At 38.4% G+C, this 20876-nt stretch overlaps 1 protein-coding gene across 1 annotated transcript in view; it reads left to right on the forward strand.

The window, feature by feature from the left end:
* Window positions 1-20876, forward strand: part of Tnks (tankyrase) — a 334181-nt gene that overhangs the window by 23600 nt on the left and 289705 nt on the right. The window contains exon 3 of the mRNA XM_067146370.2: window positions 3042-3345. Coding sequence (XP_067002471.2) covers window positions 3042-3345 — 304 coding nt within the window. The remainder of the gene's footprint in view (window positions 1-3041; window positions 3346-20876) is intronic.

A 20876-nucleotide genomic window follows, 5' to 3' on the forward strand; every position in this document is an offset into this window, starting at 1 on the left:
TTCAAGTAGCCTATGCAGTGGCCTCCACGGTATGCACTAGCCTTGCGTCTTGGGTGGTGTGCCAAGTCCCAACTGACGAGCCTAACTTAGCACACGAGGGCGAAACGCAGGCAACCAAGAATGAGTTAGCTGGAAAATTTATAATGTCCAATAACGGACCATTTATATTGGTATTACCACGTGTCTGGGCGTAGCCTGTGAGTTGTACCACTATACGAGCGACACTGTAGGTCTGCGTTGCCAATGATTAGTACCCACTCTGTAGGAACACCCCGGGAATACCGGCGTCCGTGATTATTACACCTAGGTGAGGAACCTCATCGGTTTGCGTTGGCTATGAGTGCCGCCATTGTGTGAGAAACACCATAGGTCTGCATTACCTTTACGACGTACAATACTTGTGAGTAGTACCTTAATGGTTTGGAACACCGTGAGTTTACGCTACCTTTGATTAGTACCGCAGCTTGAAAAATATCATGGTTCTCCTTTACTACCGATAAGTGCTATTAGCATCATTGTGCTTTATAAGTGGTCCCTTGGTCACTAATACTATTATTTACTATCTTTTTTGAGTCTGATCCACTGGTTTTTTTTGGTTTTTGTTGTGTTCATGTCCATCCATTCATTCTTCATGACATTTTTTTAAAATTTTGGTCAGAGGATGCTTTTCAGTTTTTCATTGTTATCTCATTTCGTACCATTAGGGGCCGATGACCTCGAATTAAGGCCCCTTTAAACAACAATCATCATCGTCACATAAATTACGATTGCACATTCCGTTGTAATGAAAACTTACGATAAGATACTTTTTTCTAAACTTGCTTTAAATGTTGATTAACTTCCGTTTTCACATAATCTCAGTCCTGAGTAAATGCACTAAATGAAAGAGTTCCTTTAGCGAAGTGTGGAACCGCGATAAATTGGTGCGGCCTCTGGAAATCACTATTACTGGCAAGTAGCGGTCACCATCATGCTAGATGATGTTGGTTAGTTATGTTCATTGAACTGTAGGTGGTACTGGAATGACTGCTGTATGGGAGCGAAGTGCAGTTTCCGGTGAGACTAGCTGTATGGCCTAGAGGCATAACTGACTTACGCGTACATGCCGTGAGACACAAGTAACTTCACCAAATATATACATTTAGGCGGAAAGGCCCTTGCAGACTTGTGATTTACAGTGAAAGATATATTTCAGAAGATTAAAAGCAATTAAAAACTGAAAATTGCTGTTTGTTGTTTGAGTCATCAGTCCATAGACTGGTTTGATGCAGCCCTCCATGCCACCCTATCATGGGCCAGCCTTTTCATTTCGACTACCTACAGTTCAATGAACATAACTAACCAACAGCATGTAGCATGATGGTGACTGCTACTTGCCGGTAATAGTGATTGCATCCTACATCTGCTCTAATCTGCTTGTCATATTCATACCTTGGTCTACCCCTACCGTTCCTACCGCCTACACTTCCTTCAAAAACCAACTGAACAAGTCCTGGGTGTCTTAAAATGTGTCCTATCATTCTATATCTTCTTCTCGTCAAATTTAGCCAAAACGATCTCCTCTCACCGATTCGATTCAGTATCTCTTCATTCGTGATTTGATCTATCCATCTCACCTTCCCACAAACCTACTATGCTGGCGTAGCAGGGGGAGAGGTGATACAGGTAAAGTTGCAGATGTAGCAAACATGAAGATGGCCACTGTACTTTCAAAGAACTGTAGATATGAAGAAATGACAAAGGTTGCTGCAATGTTTTGTGGAGATTAAGTGTAAAATTAACATTGGATTTAACCCCAGCAGATATTGTGAAGTTGAATTATGCCTCCATTACCTCTTCCGATGTTGAACACAGTTTGTCAATATAAACCTGTCCTTAGAGATAATAGGAGAAGATTCACTTTCCAGCACTTAAAAGAACATTTTGTAATCCATTGTTTTGGTAAAAGAGAACGAAAGATTGTGTGTTCTTCAAATATATTAAAATGAGAAGTGTAACATTATGTTGCATGTAGATCTACTTTGTTTGACTTCTTTGAACTTCGATATTAAATAGAAATTGTTATATGTGTAATTTTAAGTCCATATATAATTCCATATTTCAATAAAAATAACTAAATACATATGTACGTATTTCAATAATTATTAGTACATATAAATCCGTTCCCCGCTTATAAGCGTACATAACCACATGTTGCACAATGCTTGTTTTTCAGTTTAGCTTGGCAGCTACGGCTTGTGATTGTACTTGGACTCGGCTAAAGCCCTAGGAAACATTTTACACCCAGGAGTTTTCTTTTCATTTCTTAATGTTGGTAGCATGTATTGTTGAAACAGGCATCTTTGGAACCAATGCATATTCCAAGAGTAAGAAACCTACCTTGTGAAGAAATGCACATTATAGAAAACTGGGAAGCAACTGATAGGGAAAAGCAGGTCATGTGGAAGAGGTGAAAAGTGCAAAAAGTGTGTTGAAGAAGGCAAGCAAACTGTTCTAACGTATGAGTATAAAAACTGTCCATTGAGCCCTGGATTGTGTCCGAACTGCTGTACCATTACACATGATTCGAATCTGTACTTTAAACTCTGTTTTACTGTTTGCCAGATATGCACATTTTGTTCTGTTCTTCTTTCTTCATTGTATTGTGAATGAAGTTACATAGTTCGGAGTATTGTTGATCACATGAAGAACAAAATGTATGAAATAACAGCATGATGCTTATAAATGGCAGACAATATGCATGGATTTCCGCACGATTCCCATGTGGCTGATTCCTATAAGCGTTCTTGCATTTAAGAATCACCTGGTATTAAGAAATTGTTAGGAGTCGTTATTTAGCAACTACAGAACTCTTATTTTTAGTTTTTACATAAATGTAATTTCAGCTCCTAAGTGACGCAGGAAACGTGTTAAGCTACTTTGTCTTATTTATGATGTTGGAACAGTCTTACCAGTGAAGTATTTTTCTTTCTGGGAATATGTCTTGTATTGGAGATCTTGCATAATGATTGTGTTTGGTAATCACCCTTTTTTGTTTTTAGCTTTGTTGCAGCATGGAGCAGATGCAAATATCCGCAATACTGAAGGGAAGACTGCCCTAGAACTTGCTGATGCTGCTACTCGCCCAGTGCTGACAGGGGACTACCGGAAGGAAGAACTGCTGGAGGCAGCCCGCTCTGGTGCAGAAGATAGACTACTTGCTCTCCTAAATCCATTGAATGTTAATTGTCATGCTAGTGATGGAAGACGCTCTACGCCCTTACATTTAGCTGCTGGTTATAATAGGAATAGAGTGGTACAACTTCTTCTACAGAATGGTGCTGATGTCCGTGCCAAAGATAAGGGGTAATTGCTATTGCTGATTTTTGTGCTCTCCCCTTTAATTGTTCATCCTTTCAACTCCTAGGCTGTTAAACTGCTAGTTTGCTTCCCTAATTTGTACCAGACTCCTCTTGCTGGACCTCTATCTGCACTTCCACTTTTTTCTGACCCCAGACAATGCCAGGCTCTAGGAGCTTTGGGATGTTACTTTCATTTATCCTTATTATTTCGCAATGTTACGTCCTAATTCTTTGAAGAGTGATAAACTTTCCCTTTTTGTTCTCTTGAAGGTGTCCTATAAAATGGTTTGTTACCGGGCAAATTGGCTGTGTGGTTAGGGGCACGCAGCTGTGAGCTTGCATCCGGGTGATAGTGGGTTTGAACCCCACTGTCTGCGGCCCTGAAGATAGTTTTCCATGGTTTCCCATTTTCACACCAGGCAAATGCCGGGGCTATTCCTTAATTAAGGCCACGGCCGCTTCCGTCCCATCCTAGGCCTTTCCTTCCCATAGTCACCATAAGACCTATCTGTGTCGGTGCGACGTAAAAAAAATTGTAAATTGTAAAATTGGTTTGTTCCCATGTAAAGCAGTAAGGCTTGTAAGAAGTAATTTTGGAAATGTTTGTCTTGTTTGCTTTTTGGTGTTGGAAGTTAGGAAACATTGAAATGGTGGTGTCATGAGACTGCACTTTTCGAGAACCTTAGGAAGTGTGTCGTACTTTTCCATGCTTCTACTGTATCAATACTCACGCTAGCAGCCTCGCATGCATCTGTACACCAGCTGATCCCGATTCTTAATGTCTCAATCCAACCATTTGAATCCTTAGTTGATGATGCTCATCTTAGTTGCGAAATTACAGGCCTGTGCTCGAACCATGGTTCTGTTGATTGGTATGTTCGAAGCACGGGCTTGCTTTAACCACTTCAATAACACACTTTCTAGTTCAGGAAACTGTCCCTCTCGCACACATTTCCTTTTGCTGCTCACCCTTTTTTTTAAATGCACATTTTATTTCGTACGCAGCTACGGCTTGCAGACATAGGAATGTTTCACTTTCGTGCTACATCTACATGCTTCATGCGAGGTCCATGGCTTGAACATATTTCAACTTGTCATCATTTGTTGTCTATCATACTATCTTCTGATCCATTATGACGAACACAATAAAATAGGTCGTAACAGTACACCAGTAAAACTCTATTACACCACTGAAATACACAAGCACAAGCAGTCAGGTGAGCAAACTTGCATCATACCAATGAGATGTTTCAGAATTACAGTATAAAAAGTGAGCAGATCTAGCGAAAGAAATTCTGTATTGGCGATACTGACAAGAACAAAACAATTATTTGTTTGCTAGCTTAGAAGAACGTCTGTCTACTCTATGTACTAATAATTCAAAGAACAATGTAGTGACTGGATTAAGAGAAGCTTTACAAGAATAATAGGCATAATCCGTAAGTTCTTTTGTTGGCTATGAGATGGTTCTGTATACACCACTGGCTTAAATTTCCAATTTAAAACAGAAACAAAAGTTAACTTTCGTCCATCAGTAATTCATCGAATATTGTAGTGACTGGATGTAGCTCTGTCTGAAGTCCAAGAAAACAAGAAGAACTACGAGAGAAACAGATAGAGGGACCGTGAGAGGGAGACGTGTCAGCTATCACTTCTGTGTTGCGTTGCAGCTCAAACCAGTTCTACACTGTCAAAAACACCCTAAAATTATCTACTGTATACTGTCAAAAACTATCAGAGAATAGGTAGTAAAATCACATTGTGTTTTCCAGATGCCAAATTTTGTATTTTGAAATATGAATACAACCTGGTCCCCTAACAAATAGTGCAAAGAAAATTTGATTATTATATGTGGGAATTGAAAACATGTTAAGGGAATATATTGACATGTATTTAGTGGGTTCGTAACCATGACTTGAGAAAATCATGTTAAACAGGAAACCATGGTAACTGAGAACATAGTAACGAGATCCCACTATACTATTTTTCTCTTTCAGGTCTGTGTCAATTAACCCGAATACTCTATTGGTAGAGGCACCTGTTTGTGTTGACAATTTTTGCCTAATTTTTTCTTTTTTGAACAGTTATTTCTGTATATTTTTAGCTACTTTAATTTTGTCAATAATTTAGCTAAATTTTATTTCCGCTTTTCAGCAATAAAAAGTGAACCAATAATTTAGTTGATAACATATTTGCAGTATAATAACCTACTGTATTTTCTTGTGTAATTAACACACTTTTTGACAAAAAATACGGGCAAAAGGTTTGGATGCATAAATTATTCGAAGAATTCAAATACAGTATTTAAAAAAAACATTTACAATTCATTTACATTTAAAAGATTCATCAAATATAATATACACGCAGTTGGTTCAACTCATTTGCGGTTAATTTAAAGATAAGAATTTCATTATGTTCCGTATTGAACAGAGTTCACAATTAAATTGAAAGAAGTTATATAATGGTTCAGCCTTTTCAGTACATGTAGAATTAGAAAAGTAATCTTACATTACTAGTTGATTATAAGCGGTACCGGTTTCAACCACTGTTCCAGGTCATCATCGGCCGATCACTTAAAATATTTTAAAAAAACAATGCACAGGAAAATAATAGGTGATGTGTAAATTTTCTACTAGATGTAGTTCTTGAAGTATTATAACACTTTTGGCATTAGCACTGCGTGTTGAAAGTTCTTAAAATCTTGAAGAGGTCGAGGACCAATCATATAAATGAAGCCAGGCGTAAGTTCTTGGAGAGCAGTAAAACGTGCTAATGGCAGTGTGTTTATAAATGTTTGTGAAACTCAATGAAAAATTAAATAGCTCTAGGATTAAGTTTGTAAACGTTGCTAGGCGGGAAATCGTATAATACAGTGTAACATACTTGACAATAGAAATATATAGCAAGGTTTATAAAATCTCGTATGTCAGATTCTTGAAGTTTGGAGATGCAGAACAGTTGACATAAAAACAATTGTAAAAAGAAAAGAGTTAAAAAGTGCAATATTAGAACAATTCAGAATCACATTTACACAGCGTGTGATTTCTTGAAGATAAGAGCTCCGGTAGTTCTTCAAGTGGCGTAAGGTATAAATTTAAATGTGATATTATAATACCCAGTTCAGTGTGAAAAAGGAAAAGAGAGAAACAAAGGAGGAGTAGTAGTTTAAGGTGGGGGCAGGTTGATGGGTTATTGGTGGAAGAAAATGTAGGTAGGAACTATGTAAGGCATGGAAAATCAAATTCGGGTTTTTCAGAAATGTTGTTTAAATTGAAATTAGGGTTGAAGTATTGGTCAAGGTGAATAAAACAATTTTCAGTTGTGTTTAGAAGGAGGCCTCTGTTAATTTTAAGTATTTGCATGTTCCGTAAAAGTGGAAAATGCAGTGCCTTTGGTATTATCTTTTGTTAACGTGGTTTTGGGATGGTGTATGAATTTATTAATAATTCAGTTTATGAAAGAGTTGTTAAAGCCGTTAAATTTAGCGATGGAACGGATGGTATTCAATTCATTATTTAAATCTTTTTTAGACATAGGAGTGTTGAAGGCACGAAAAACTAGGCTATTATAAGTTGCATGTGTATGTGCTTGTGGGTGTGCAGAATCTTGCCGAATTGTGGTTTCTGTTTGGGTTAGTTTTCTAAAAATTTGATAAGTTAAAGAAGAAGGATGTCTGGTAATAGTTAACTCTAAAAAATTTATTGTTTGGTACGTTCAGAGTCAAGGGTGAATTTAATATTAGAGTCGATGTTGTTAAGAAGAAGAAGAAGAAGTGTAGAGGCTGCATTGGTCGATTCTTCATTTAAAATTACTAAAGTGTCATCAACATCTGTGGCCCAAAAGAGGATGTTAGAAAAATTATTATTAATTTTTGTGTTTTCCAAGAAATCAAGGTATATTTCAGCTAGGATGCCTGAGGCTGGCGAGCCCATAGCTAAACCATCCTGTTGGTATATGGTGTTATCAAAAGTGAAAAAATTATTGCTGACGACCAATTTTAAGATCAACATAGTCCTGAATTTCTAGTTTACTCAGATGACTGGATTTCTTTAAGTTGTTATAAATTATGGGGAATAATTTGGAGGTTGGAATACTGGGATACATATTTACGATGTCAAAAGAATTGAGAGAAAGATTTGGTTGGATGTCAAAGTTCTTTAGTTTGTCAATTAATTCAGAAGTGTTTCTGAAAGTTTTATTGGATAAAAATCTGTGATTTTTTAAGAACATATTTTGGATGAATTTAGAAGTATTATATAAGGCACTGGCTCTGTAATTGATTATTGGCCGGATCGGAATGTTAGTTTTATGAATTTTGGGAAGGGCTTTGGCAATGGGTAGGCCTGGGTTCATGTTTAACACATTCGCTGCTATTGCTACGCTGTTGAAATTAAATGTGAGTGCATCACGAGTCACCAATGTCTTGTACTGTACTTCGCTGGGGTGCATCTCGAAGCATGTGTGACTCGTCCTACGGAAGTAGTTCTGCGGGCTGCCGGTGGATGGTGAAAGATTGACAGCTGCAAGTCATATCAAGTTCTCACGTTCCTCAGCAGGAGGATCCACCAGCGCTTGGTTTAGTGGCAAGTCCACGAGTTATCCGTGCCTCGCGTAGCACAGAACAGAATTGATTATTTTCACCATGTTGGTCCGTATTGACTTTTTGTATGTTGGTAAAGGTTGATTTACATGAGCATAAATGCATTTTTACACAAACAATAAATTAACATATTTATTTGCTTTATAATAAAGGCACTGAATATAAAATTTAAAATATTTTTTTTAAAATAACACTGTTCTCTGTTTGAACTCAGTTGTCTATTTCTTTTCACTGATCTCGAAATTCCCTAAACTATTTACACTCTTGATCTAATTTTGTTATTATACAACGGCAGTTTTTGTTTTGAACACAGTAAGTTCAATTTCAGCATTTATGTACCTTATTAAAACATCCAATGCACATGAATGGTTTGTTTGGGCATTCCTCACAGTACATTGTCACTTGCTTTGTTTTCTTGTCAGTGTCTTTTGATGTGCCACATTCTCGCTGAGCTTTATAGCGAACCACGCATTGTCTTCGAACTTTTCTGGCTTGTCCATCCATCTTTGAGAGAGTGTGCGCACGTCTCCTCCCAGGACTGATGACAGGTTCTGTCTGTGGTCTGAGCAGACTTCTTGCAACCTTCTCTTGAAATTGGAGTAGTGGCATTTTTTTCGCAGACGTCATGGTGTGAAGTATCCAAGCATTAACCAAGGCCGTTACAATGATAAGTTCTATGGCTACTTTCATGTACCATTTTAAACCTTTCCGTAGACCTGAATAATAAGAAGACATCTGATTGCTGAAATCGACCCCCTTTCTAGCTCCATTGTAATCAAAAACAGAGTGTCTTCCTGACAGGTTCACTGTCTCTGTTTTTCTTTCCAGAGTCTACCAGACAGTCACTATGGCTCGGCAGTGTTGAAAGCATTAGAACAGGTTGCTTGTCAACCCACTTGATAACTCGAGTACCGTGCTGACACAACTTACCCACCAACTCTCTCTTCTTCATTTTCTGTGTCACTATCATTGGTAGTCCATGTCTATTGCTACAAAGGGTCCCACACACATGTTTCTTTCCTCAGAAGTTCTTCTGCCAGAGGTAACACTGGTGTAGAAATTATCGGCATAGAGGATACGTCCTTCATTTAAGAATCCACGTAGAAGCTCCATTACAACAGAATGAGGATGACCTACTCCACTTTCACTCTCACTGGATTTTCCTACATAGATCTTCGTTCTAACAATGTATCCTTCTTTCGTACAGAGTATATACATCTTAACTCCAGATTTGTGAGCTTTGTTAGGAAAATACATTCTGAAAACTAAACGGCCTCTCCAAGGAACCATAGTTTCGTCTATAACCATTTCCTTCCCCATTGTCAAGGCATTCTCAAAATTTTGGTTTAATTTATCAAGGAGGGGTTGGATTCGATAAAGACGATCACCTGGTTGTTGATAAGCTTCGTTGTCTGCGAAGTGCCAGAATCTAAAGAGAAGAAGGAAACGATCCCATGGCATTGCTTGTCTAATAAGTCTCACATCATATAAGTTATTCTTAGACCAGTATGAGTTCATAGTTGGGTGAGGAACAAGACCCATACACATAATTCCTAGAAACTGTTTCATTTCCTCAACATTAGTTTTCTTCCATTTCAAACTTCTGGACTTGCTTTTCTCATTATGACTTTGTTTTAATTGATTGGCATTCCTGTTGGTTTCCTGAACCATCATTTCGAATAGGCTGTCATCCACGAAGTGAGAGTATATACCAATGGGCTGTCCCTCTTCTAACTGTAACTGAGCCTTTGCTTCTCCAGAAAAAACAGTGAAGCCTAAATCATTCCTGGTTATATCACACCAACTGCAGTCTGATTTAACCGATTGTGTTTTAACGTGTTCACTTTCACTCTGGCTATCATGTACATCTGTGTCTTTTCCAGAGGACACTGGTGAGATGATGAAATTGACAATGAAAAATTGGAATCCTCAATGTCACTACATTGGATATCTTCATCTCCTAAAAGATCCTCAATATCTGACTCCTCTAATGGTTTCTCTAATAGAGATCTCCTGACTCATTGTGAAGAGTCTGAACTGGAACACACTTTGGGTAGCTGGAAGTCTGCTAATCTACGTTTCATCTGAAACAATTCACACACATTCCTTAGCTTTCTATGCTTTATAGTTGAGAATAAGGTAATGAAATCTGTATATAAATAACGTTCTTACCGTTATGCTGCACAGAAAAGATGCCCAATTGCATATCCTGTAGTTGCCTCATGCGATGACAAGTATATTCACACGCTGTCACGAAAGATTTCCGTCAGCCTACAATGACGGCTAGAGCACTATAATACTCAATCAACAATGTATAGCCCCTATTGTCCACCGCAATTGAGCGGGACGTCTAGTAAAAAATGTGAGGCACTGGTGACTCGTATAGCAAATAGTAAAAGCTGCATAACATCCACGCGTAACTAGTCACCCGTGCCTCATGGTGTAAGGTCGTTGTTAAACGTACACCTGTGTCATAGAATAACATGAATACCCCCGGTGATTCGCTGTCGTACTGTTACGCAAAGTTATCACCGTAGCAGCGTAGGAATAAAATGTGTATTTTTGTCCAGCACCACATTTTTATGCTGTATGAGTCACATGTGACTCGCAAAGCAGGGGACGTGTTAATAGTTTAGTTTTTCCTTGATCTGTGAAGAGAAAAGAGATTTTTTTTTTTTTTTAAGGTTTGTTTAAGCAGACGTTGGATTTTATGGGTCAGGTCCTTTTTAACTATAGAAAAAGAAGTATTGTTGAAGAAATCTTCAGTTTTAGTTATGTAGTCAGATTTGTTCTTTAAGACAGTGGTATTACCTTTATTAGATTTGGTAATGATGAGGTTATTGTCATTAATTTTCTTTTTAAGATATAAGATTCCTTACTGTCATTATTATAATTGAATCGTGCAGTCGAGTAAGGAACTAAGTCAAAATCGGCCATTTTCATTTTATTGCCTCATTTACCTCACATAACCAAGTCCTATCATTTGGTAAAGGAACGAAATAAGTCAGCCTTCTCCTTGTGGGAGAAACAGTGGATGGACATCAGGCATATTGTGAAGAAACGCACTAAGTCGATGACTTAGTGCTCGACTTAGTGCGTTTCTTCACCACTTGCTATTCATGACTTAGTTCCATTCTTTGCCGCACGTTGCATGCGATGTAGGTATAACAGGGGATATTTCAATTTACGGCGTTGGTACAACACAAAGGACAACATACTGGAGGGAAACAGAAATCGTACGGTACATGGTGGGTTATAGTGTACAGTATTTCAGTTTGTATCTCGGTAGATGACAAAGTGATCTTTGTATTACCTTTGAGAATATGACTCCGAAAAGGAAAGCACAGCCTGAGGGCCATAAACATAGTGTTCTGAAACACGCAAGACTCAGAGGACTGGCATATGTGAATAAACGTGGGAGAGTTGTGGAAGGCAAAGAAACCGCTTCTGACTGCAGGTAAGTAAGGAGCTTGAGAAGTATTAGTAGGGATTGTTTAGTAAATAATATTCTAACATGCAACCGAACTTTCTACTCTTGTTTTAGATAACAATACGTATGGTACAGATTTATACTTAGCATTAATAATATGTTGTTCTTCTAGATGCAGAAAGAAGTGCTTTGAGATTATCAACGAAGAGGCTCGCATGTCCATTCTTTCCAAGTTTCTTCAACTTCCCAGTAAGGATGCACAAGATTTACAGTTGCAGTGCCTCATCGAGAAGAATGAAATTAAGACCAAAAGACCGAGGAATGAAAATTCAAAGCAGCGAGCAGAAAGTTTCACTTACTTTGTTATGGATGGCAACAATAGAAAGAAGGTATGTCGTTCAGCTTTTATGAGCATGCATGCCGTCACTCAGAAAAGAGTATTCCGTATCACAATGCTTCTTCTTCATGGAGAAATTCCCAGGGACAAGAGAGGAACCAATCCAAATACCAGAAAGATACCGGAAGATGTCACTAAACTGATATCCGATCATATTCAATCATTCCCTCTGAAACGGACTCATTATGGAGGGAAAGAAGTGCATTACTTAGATGCCCGCTTAACTATTAAAGAAATGCACAACATGTTTGTCACAAAATACCCGGAGTGTGGAGTCAAGTACAGCTTCTACAGGACTTATTTTGTTGAGAATTATAACTACCGATTCAGACGACCACAGATCGATGTCTGCAGCAAATGTGAGGAGTTCACAGCTAAACTTAGGAGTCCACATATTTGTGAATCAGCAAAGCGTGCAGCTCAGGCTGAATATGATGTTCATAAAAGAAGAAGCAGGAAATTCGACAGGTCTTTGAAAGAAGTTGCAACACTATGCAGAACAAATGACAAAGTGACAGGCCTTGCCTTTGACTTTATGCAAAATCTGCCCCTGCCACACATACCGGTGCAAGAAGTGTTTTACAAGAGACAGTTGTGAGTGAATGTGTTTTGTATTCATGATCTTGCAACCGACAAATGTGTTGTGTATATGTATCATGAAGGCCAAGGAAAGAAGGGTGCGAATGAAGTTGCTTCTTTCCTGAAAGATTATATAGACCAATTTGTGTCAGAAAATGTTGACCAGTCACACGTTTTCTCTGATGGTTCTCCAGGCCAAAATAAGAACCATACGGTCATAAGACTAATGCTAGGCCTGGCAGCTTCAAATCGATTTAAGGAGATTAGACAGTACTTTCCCGAGAGGGGTCATTCATTCCTACCATGCGACAGGGACTTTGGGGTATTTAAGAAAAACATTTAAAAAGTAGACAGAGTTTATACTATCGAAGAGTATATGGCAATTATTGTAAACAGCAAAGCAAATGTTACAGTTAAGTTAGTAGACTCAAGTGCAGTATTTAATTCTGACAAGTGGTGGCCTGAGTTTTTAAAAAAAGTGACTGTATCAGCTGAAACATCGACAAAGAATACTCCTCGTGCTGGAAAGATTGCATTTTCTCCTTCTTTGTTTAAAGAATACAGATATAGGGCAGAGAAACCAGGAGTTCTTGTAGCACTTCCCTTCATAAACAGCATTGTGAAACATACATTTCATCTTGAGAAAGGTAACTTTTGCACATTTTCCTTGCAGCCAATGGCAGCACATCCAGAGGGTGGGGTTCTTCCAATAAAAGCTGAGAAGATAAAGGACTAGCGTAAACTGTTGAAATATGTTGCGAATGAGGATGCTTTGGCATTTTATTTGGACATTATTTCGCAGCCAATGAATTCCCCTTAGGTTAGTAGTCTCGGTTGTAATACTGTAGTTATTTGGCGCTTCAAGGTCATTTGTATTTGTTTTCCCTGTTTTTTTCTGTTGGATAAACTGTAAACAGTGCTTATGTATTGCATTATGCTATGTTTAATATATAACAAATGTTGGTGTAGTTTGTATGAGAAATTTATTCCCAAACCCAAATTTTTTTTCGGTATTATTGGAGAAAGGAACTAAGTCAAAAAAGTTCAAACGGTCATAAAATTTATAAATTTTTCTTGAACATTTTCCTGTTACCTCCGTTACATATCTATCACTGATCTAAATATTATATAAAATAATGGGAACTATTCATTGAAGCGTGTCGAAGAAAATCAGTTTTTTTGCTCTCCTGAAAAGTAGCAAAATCTGACTTAGTTCCTTACTCGACTGCACAATTCAATTATGATTGGGGGAGATGTTTTTGTTATTATTAATGAAGTTTTTTTCAAGTTTTGTTTTTAGGTCGTATCTGATTTCATCTTGTTGTTCTGTCCGCATTTTATTAATGGCTATTTCAGATTCAATTACTAAATTGGTGGCTGTATGGAGAGTATTGAGGCCTTTAGAAAGAATTAAGTTTTTATCATCGTTCAAAATTGTTTTAGGTAAGTTAACAATACGTCATCATTTCTTCGCTCCAGCAAGCCGGGTGCCGTTTTATACAAGCCTCCTCCAGTTTGTCCTATCCATCCACAGATGATGCTCGTATATGCGACGCCAATTCACATCTCTAATTTCAAGGTCCTTCATTATCTGCCCTAATTTCAAGGTCCTTCATTATCTGTTTTTCCCAAACAACATGAGGTGTCTTCCCTGGAACATTGAGGTCAAAGGAGGATGGAATTGCATAACATTTGGTGTAAAATTCCGTCGTGAGATTTTTTCTGAAAAGTCAAATAGGATACATCAGGTAAGTTGGATACATGGGTTTGAAGTACCGCCACTGGAAAATATTCTTCCCGTTACGAGCTGACAATACGACCTGAAGTGAAATTAACGTATACTAATAAAAGTACAATTCATGTAAGTACATAATAATGACGTTCTGGCAAAAAGAAAACTGGGTGGGCTGGGTATCGAAGGAGGGACCCTTGCTATATTTCCCTGAACCGTTCGTATCCAATCTTGTATGAGTGACGTGTCCATCCACCCTTTTTCTTGGATACGAACATGGATCCCTCGCGGAAATTTTACTTTAGGCATTGGTTTTTGTTTTTGAACAACGTAAGTTGCAAGCTTTCTGCCATCACCTGTTACAGCAAGCATTGCCAGACAGAATAGCATTGCAGGACATCGTTCTTTTTTGCTTGCCGGGCTGAGTGGCTCAGACGGTTGAGGCGCTGGCCTTCTGACCCCAACTTGGCAGGTTCGATCCTGGCTCAGTCCGGTGGTATTTGAAGGTGTTCAAATACGTCAGCCTCGTGTCGGTAGATTTACTGGCACGTAAAAGAACTCCTGAGGGACTAAATTCCGGCACCTCGGCGCCTCGAAAACAGTAAAAAAGTAGTTAGTGGGACGTAAAAACAAATTTTTTTTTTTTTCTTCCGGTAGTGCGTACGATAACACTTGATGTCCCTTTCTTATCGATTGTTTGACTTTGTGGCATATGGAAACTGATTGGTGTCTGACATGTGGTTCCTATTTGGGAGAGCAAATATTTCTTCACTTTACGCTTCTCAATCACTAAACGACGAAAATCAATTACTTTTTGGTTGAAATCATTCAGCATTTTGTGGCATAATGGTGTTCTTCGTCGAAGAGAAAGTCCATTTCTATTCATAAAATTAACCATCAAGAATTGGCTAACCTTCAAATCCGAGACACTGTTTCCATGTGCAGCAGCGATTTCTTGTCCTTTAAAATATATTATTTTGTGAGAAACGGCATATCCAACGTTGCGTAACGAAGTCTCATATGTAAGCAGATCCTTCCCTGCTTTCGGAAACTTGCCGCTGTTTGCTGTTCGCTGTTCGGTCCGTGATATGCTTTGTGAGACTTGTTGGTCACTTGAAGTGCACTTTTCTGTTACTGCGGTAGTGCACATTGCATTCGGACACTGAATACTTGCGGGTCCACTGCCCTATTCTCGTATGTTTCGGTGTAAATGATCACCGTGAGTTTATATGATGCAGTATTATTCGAATACTTGCTCACTGTGGACTAACAATTATGAGATAAGAGAAAACACATATTCCGTTTCCGAAACACCCATACAGGGTCTTTATTTATGTTTGGCAAGGACTTTCTCGCTCGACCTTGGCCGCCAGTGACGGTTCAGTTGCCGAGTACTGCGTGTGCGTATGTACGGCAGAATAAGGTGCTCAAAATCATTATCATTCATTTTACTCACCATTTTTACAGTTTATGCTGAAAATGTTCCCCATGCGCTGCCAAACAATCGGCATCACCTAATGAAGTTTTCGGTTACTCTACCAAGTTCTTCAGCACTGATAGATGCAATTGTAACTCTTATATTGTCTTTAAGTTCATCTAGTGTGTGAGGGTTGTTCCCATAAACTACAATTTTAACATTCCCCACTAATAAAAATCACATGCCGTTAAATCTGGGCTACGAGGAGGCCACAGATCCCCGTACCAAACACACGGCGTAATTCAGCAGTTGTTGCCTCAGCTGTATGAGCCGAAAAACGTTCTGTGTATGTCAGTTCATCAGAGAATTGGTCAAGGATTTCGTCTCTATAATGCACATTGTTTATTGTGCCCTCATAAAAAATCGGGCCTATAATTTTATGCCCGTTCAAAGTGACCCAGACCACGATTTTCTCGTCATAAAGTGGTTGCTCCAACACTATTTCTGGTTTTGTTGCACCGTAGTATCTGTTTTGTGAGCTTACATGGCCATGCAAATGGAAATTAGCCTCATCTGAAAAAAAAATTAACTTGCGGGGATTTCACCTGAGATTACCTTCCCTATAACCCAATTGCAAAAATTCACTCTCTTAACGGGATCTGTATGTTTGAGTCATCAGTCCATAGACTGGTTTGATGCAGCTCTCCATGCCACCCTATCCTGTGCTAACCTTTTCATTTCTACGTAACTATTGCATCCTACATCTGCTCTAATCTGCGTGTCATATTCATACCTTGGGCTACCCCTACCGTTCTTACCACCTATACTTCCTTCAAAAACCAACTGAACAAGTCCTGGGTGTCTTAAGATGTGTCCTATCATTCTATCTCTTCTTCTTGTCAAATTTAGCCAAATTGATCTCCTCTCACCAATTCGATTCAGTATCTCTTCATTCGTGATTCGATCTATCCACCTCACCTTCAGCATTCTTCTGTAACACCACATTTCAAAAGCTTCTATTCTCGTTCTTTCTGAGCTAGTTATCATCCATGTTTCACTTCCATACAATCCCACGCCCCACACAAAAGTCTTCAAAAACATCTTTCTAATTCCGATATCAATGTTTGAAGTGAGCAAATTTCTTTTCTTAAGAAAGCTCTTCCTTGCTTGTGCTAGTCTGCATTTTATGTCCTCCTTACTTCTGCCATCGTTAGTTATTTTACTACCCAAGTAACAGTATTCATCTACTTCCTTTAAGACTTCGTTTCCTAATCAAATATTTCCTACATCACCTGCCTTCGTTCGACTGCACTCCATTACTTTTGTTTTGGACTTATTTATTTTCATCTTGTACTCCTTAACCGAGACTTCATCCATACCATTCAGCAACTTCTCAAGATCTTCTGCAGTCTCAGATAAAATAACAATATCATCGGCAAATCTCAAGGTTTTGATTTTCCCTTCCATGGACTGTGATTCCCTTTCCATATTTCTCTTTGATTTCCTTTACTGCCTGTTCTATGTAAACATTGAGAAGGAGAGGAGACAAACTACAGCTTGCCTCACTCCTTTCTGGATTGCTGCTTCTTTTTCAAAGCCCTCGATTCTTATCACTGCAGACTGATTTTTATACAGATTGTAGATAATTCTTCGTTCTCGGTATCTGATCCCTATCATCTTCAGAATCATAAATAGCTTGGTCCAATCAACATTATCGAATGCCTTTTCTAGATCTATGAATGCCATGTATGTGGGGTTGTCCTCCTTGATTCGATCCTCTAAGATCAGACGTAAAGTCAGGATTGCTTCACGTGTTCCTACATTTCTTCTGAAGCCAAATTGATCTTCTCCCAACTCAGCTTCAACTTGTTTTTCCATTCTTCTGTAAATAATACGTGTTAAAATTTTGCAGGCATGAGATACTAAACTAATGGTGCGGTAGTTTTCACACCTGCCAACACTAGCTTTCTTGGGAATAGGTATTAACAACATTCTGCCGAAAATCGGATGGGACTTCTCCTATCTCATACATCTTGCACACTAAATGAAATAACCTTGCCATGCTGGTTTCTCCTAATGCAGTCAGTAATTCAGAGGGATTGTCATCAATTCCAGGTGCCTTGTTCCTATTTAGGTCACTCACAGCTCTGTCAAACTCTGATCTCAAAATTGGGTCTCCCATTTCATCAGCATCAACAGCCTCTTCATGTTCCAGAACCAAATTATCTACATCTTTACCTTGATACAACTGTTGGATATGCTCCTGCCATCTTTCTGCTTTGTCTTCTTTCCCTAGAAGTGGCTTTCCATCTGAGCTCTTAATATTCATACACCTAGATTTCCTTTCTCCAAAGGTTTCCTTGATTTTCCTGTATGCAGCATCTCCCTTTCCCAGGATCATACAGCCTTCGACATCCTTGCACTTCTTCAGCCAGTCTTCCTTAGCTACCTTGCACTTTCTATCCATTTCATTCTTTAATCGTCTGTTTTCTTTTCTGCCCTCTTCATTTCTAGCATTCTTGGATTTTCGTTGTTCATCAATCAGGTCTAGTATCTCCTGAGTTATCCACTGATTCTTAGTTGATCTGTTCTTCCTTCCTAACATTTCTTCAGCAGCCCTACTGACTTCATTTTTCATGACTCTCCACTCTTCCTCTATAGTGTTTCCTTCAGCCTTTTCATTTAGTCCTTGTGCAACATGTTCCTTGAAACAATCCCTCACACTCTTTTCTTTCAACTTGTTTAGATCCCATCTTTTTGCATTCTTTTCTTTTTTCAATTTCTTAAACTTCAGATGGCATTTCATGACCATCAAGTTGTGGTCAGAGTCCACGTCTGCTCCTGGGAAAGTTTTACAATCCAACACTTGGTTTCTGAATCTCTGCCTAATCATAACAAAGTCTATTTGATACCTTCCAGTGTCTCCAGGTCTCGTCCACGTATACAGCCATTGTTTGTGGTGTTTGAACCAAGTATTGGCAAGGACTAAATTATGATCCGTGTAGAATTCAACCCGCCGACTTCCTATTTCGTTCCTTTGTCCCAATCCAAATTCTCCTACTGTACTACCTTCTCTTCCTTGGCCTACCACTGCATTCCAGTCTCCCATCGCAATTAGATTCTCGTCACCTTTTACATGTTGTATTAAATCTTCTATCTCCTCATATATTCTTTCAGTTTTTCATCATCCGCTGAACTAGTAGGCATATAGACCTGCACTATTGTGGTGGGCATTGGTTTGGTGTCTATCTTGACGACAATAATTCTTTCACTATGCTGGTTGTGGTAGCTTACCTGCTGCCCTATTTTCTTATTCATTATTAAACCAACTCCTGCATTTCCCCTGTTTGATTTTGTGTTGATAATTCGGTAGTCGCCTGACCAAAAATCTTGTTCTTCCTGCCAACGTACTTCACTTATACCAACTACATCTAACTTTAGCCTATCCATCTCCCTTTTCAGATTCTCTAACCTACCACAACGATTCAAACTTTTAACATTCCACGCTCTGACTCGCAGAATGTCAGTATCCATCTTCCTGATGATCGCCCCCTCTCGTGTAGTCCCCACCCGGAGATCCGAATGGGGGACTAGTTTACCTCCGGAATATTTTACCCGGGAGGAAGCCATCATCAGTACATCATTCATACAGAGAGAGCTGCATGTCCTCGGGAGGTAGTTACGGCTGTAGTTTCCCGTTGCTTTCAGCCGTGTAGCAGTATCAACACAGCTAAACCATGTTGAGTATTATTACAAGGCTGTATTAGTCAATCATCTAGACTGCCGCCCTTGCAACTACCGAAAGGCTGCTACCCCCCTTTCGATGAACCATTCGTTAGTCTGGTCTCTCAACAGATACCCATCCGATACGGTTGCACCTGCGGCTCGGCTATCTGCATCATTGGGACACGCAAGCCTCCCCACCGCGGCAAGGTCACATGGCATGTAATAAATATCATTTTTGGTCCGTATTGATGATATTTGATTGAAATAATAACAGTAAGTTATTTATTAGACCACCTAATCAATTCAAAGTCTAGTCTTGGATGATTTACATAAATTTGTTAACTAATAGTGGTACATGTTTCGCCTTCCCTGAAGGCATCATCAGCCATAGTCTTAACCTTAAATTAAAAATAACCGTCTAAATAACATGTAATAATGAAATGAATTTTAAAATCTTGAGGAGATTTGAAGTAAAATAACATTAAAGATAACAATGATGGTTTAAAAAATATGTGATAAGATATAATAGTGGAAGTATTAACAAAATTAACAAAGTCCAATGGATAAAACAACAGATTGTTATACAACAAGTAGTAAGATTGCATAAAAATAAAGTTGATAGTCCGGCGTTTATAATTAGACGATGGCGAAAAATCGTATATAATCAAAGTAAAGAAGAGAGAATTGGCATCGCTATGTTGATGATACCATAGCTATCATTGATAAACAAATCAACAACAGCAATAACATACTATCATTTCTCAACAACTTAGATAATAAATTCACTTAAAGGAGATGAGTTCAATAACTCTTTGAACTTCTTAGACATCAAAATCACACGAACATCGAACTAATTCGACTTTCAAATACACAGAAAACCCACCTTTTCTCCAACAACCATAAAAAATGATTCTTTACATCCCAACTCGCATAAAAAAGCCACTTATCATAGTTTAATATATAGAGCATTAAAGATCCCTATGTCCTCTATTAATTTAAAGAAAAAATTAATATTCATTAAGGAAATAGCTAAATTCAATGGATTTAACACGAGTATGATTGATAAAATCATTAATAAAACCAAACTGAAACTAGCTACAAATTTAACTCCATTGAAACCTGTCAAACCAAAATACGCTAAATTCACGTTCACTAACCATAGTATTTATCCGATAACCAGTTCATTAATGAAGCACGAAATAAAAATAGCCTACGCAACAAAAAACACTAATCGTAATTTATTCTTTAATCACAACTCTATTAACATCACAGACAATAGTTACTCAGAATCAGGAATATACAGATTGAAATGCTCTACATGTAATTTTTCTTATGTTGGCCAAACTGGCCGCAGCTTCTCCACCAGATATTCCGAGCATTACAATGCCCAAAGACACAACAAATTCTCCGCAATGGCCAACCACATAAGGGATACAGGGCATAAATTCACCACAATAGAACAAGACCTCCATATCCTAAAAAGAGTCGATAAAAGTAAACTCATGACAGAATATGAAAACTTATTTATTTTACTCAACCATCATTTTAATAAAGATAAGAACCTAAATGACACTATTGATTAAAAAAAGCCCCTTGTATGAACAGATCCTTATTTTATTACGAGAATCAACTCCCCTCACCAACATATTCTTTA

Source organism: Anabrus simplex, chromosome 4 (genome assembly GCF_040414725.1).
Source record: "Anabrus simplex isolate iqAnaSimp1 chromosome 4, ASM4041472v1, whole genome shotgun sequence".
In the NCBI taxonomy this organism is placed as follows: domain Eukaryota; kingdom Metazoa; phylum Arthropoda; class Insecta; order Orthoptera; family Tettigoniidae; genus Anabrus; species Anabrus simplex.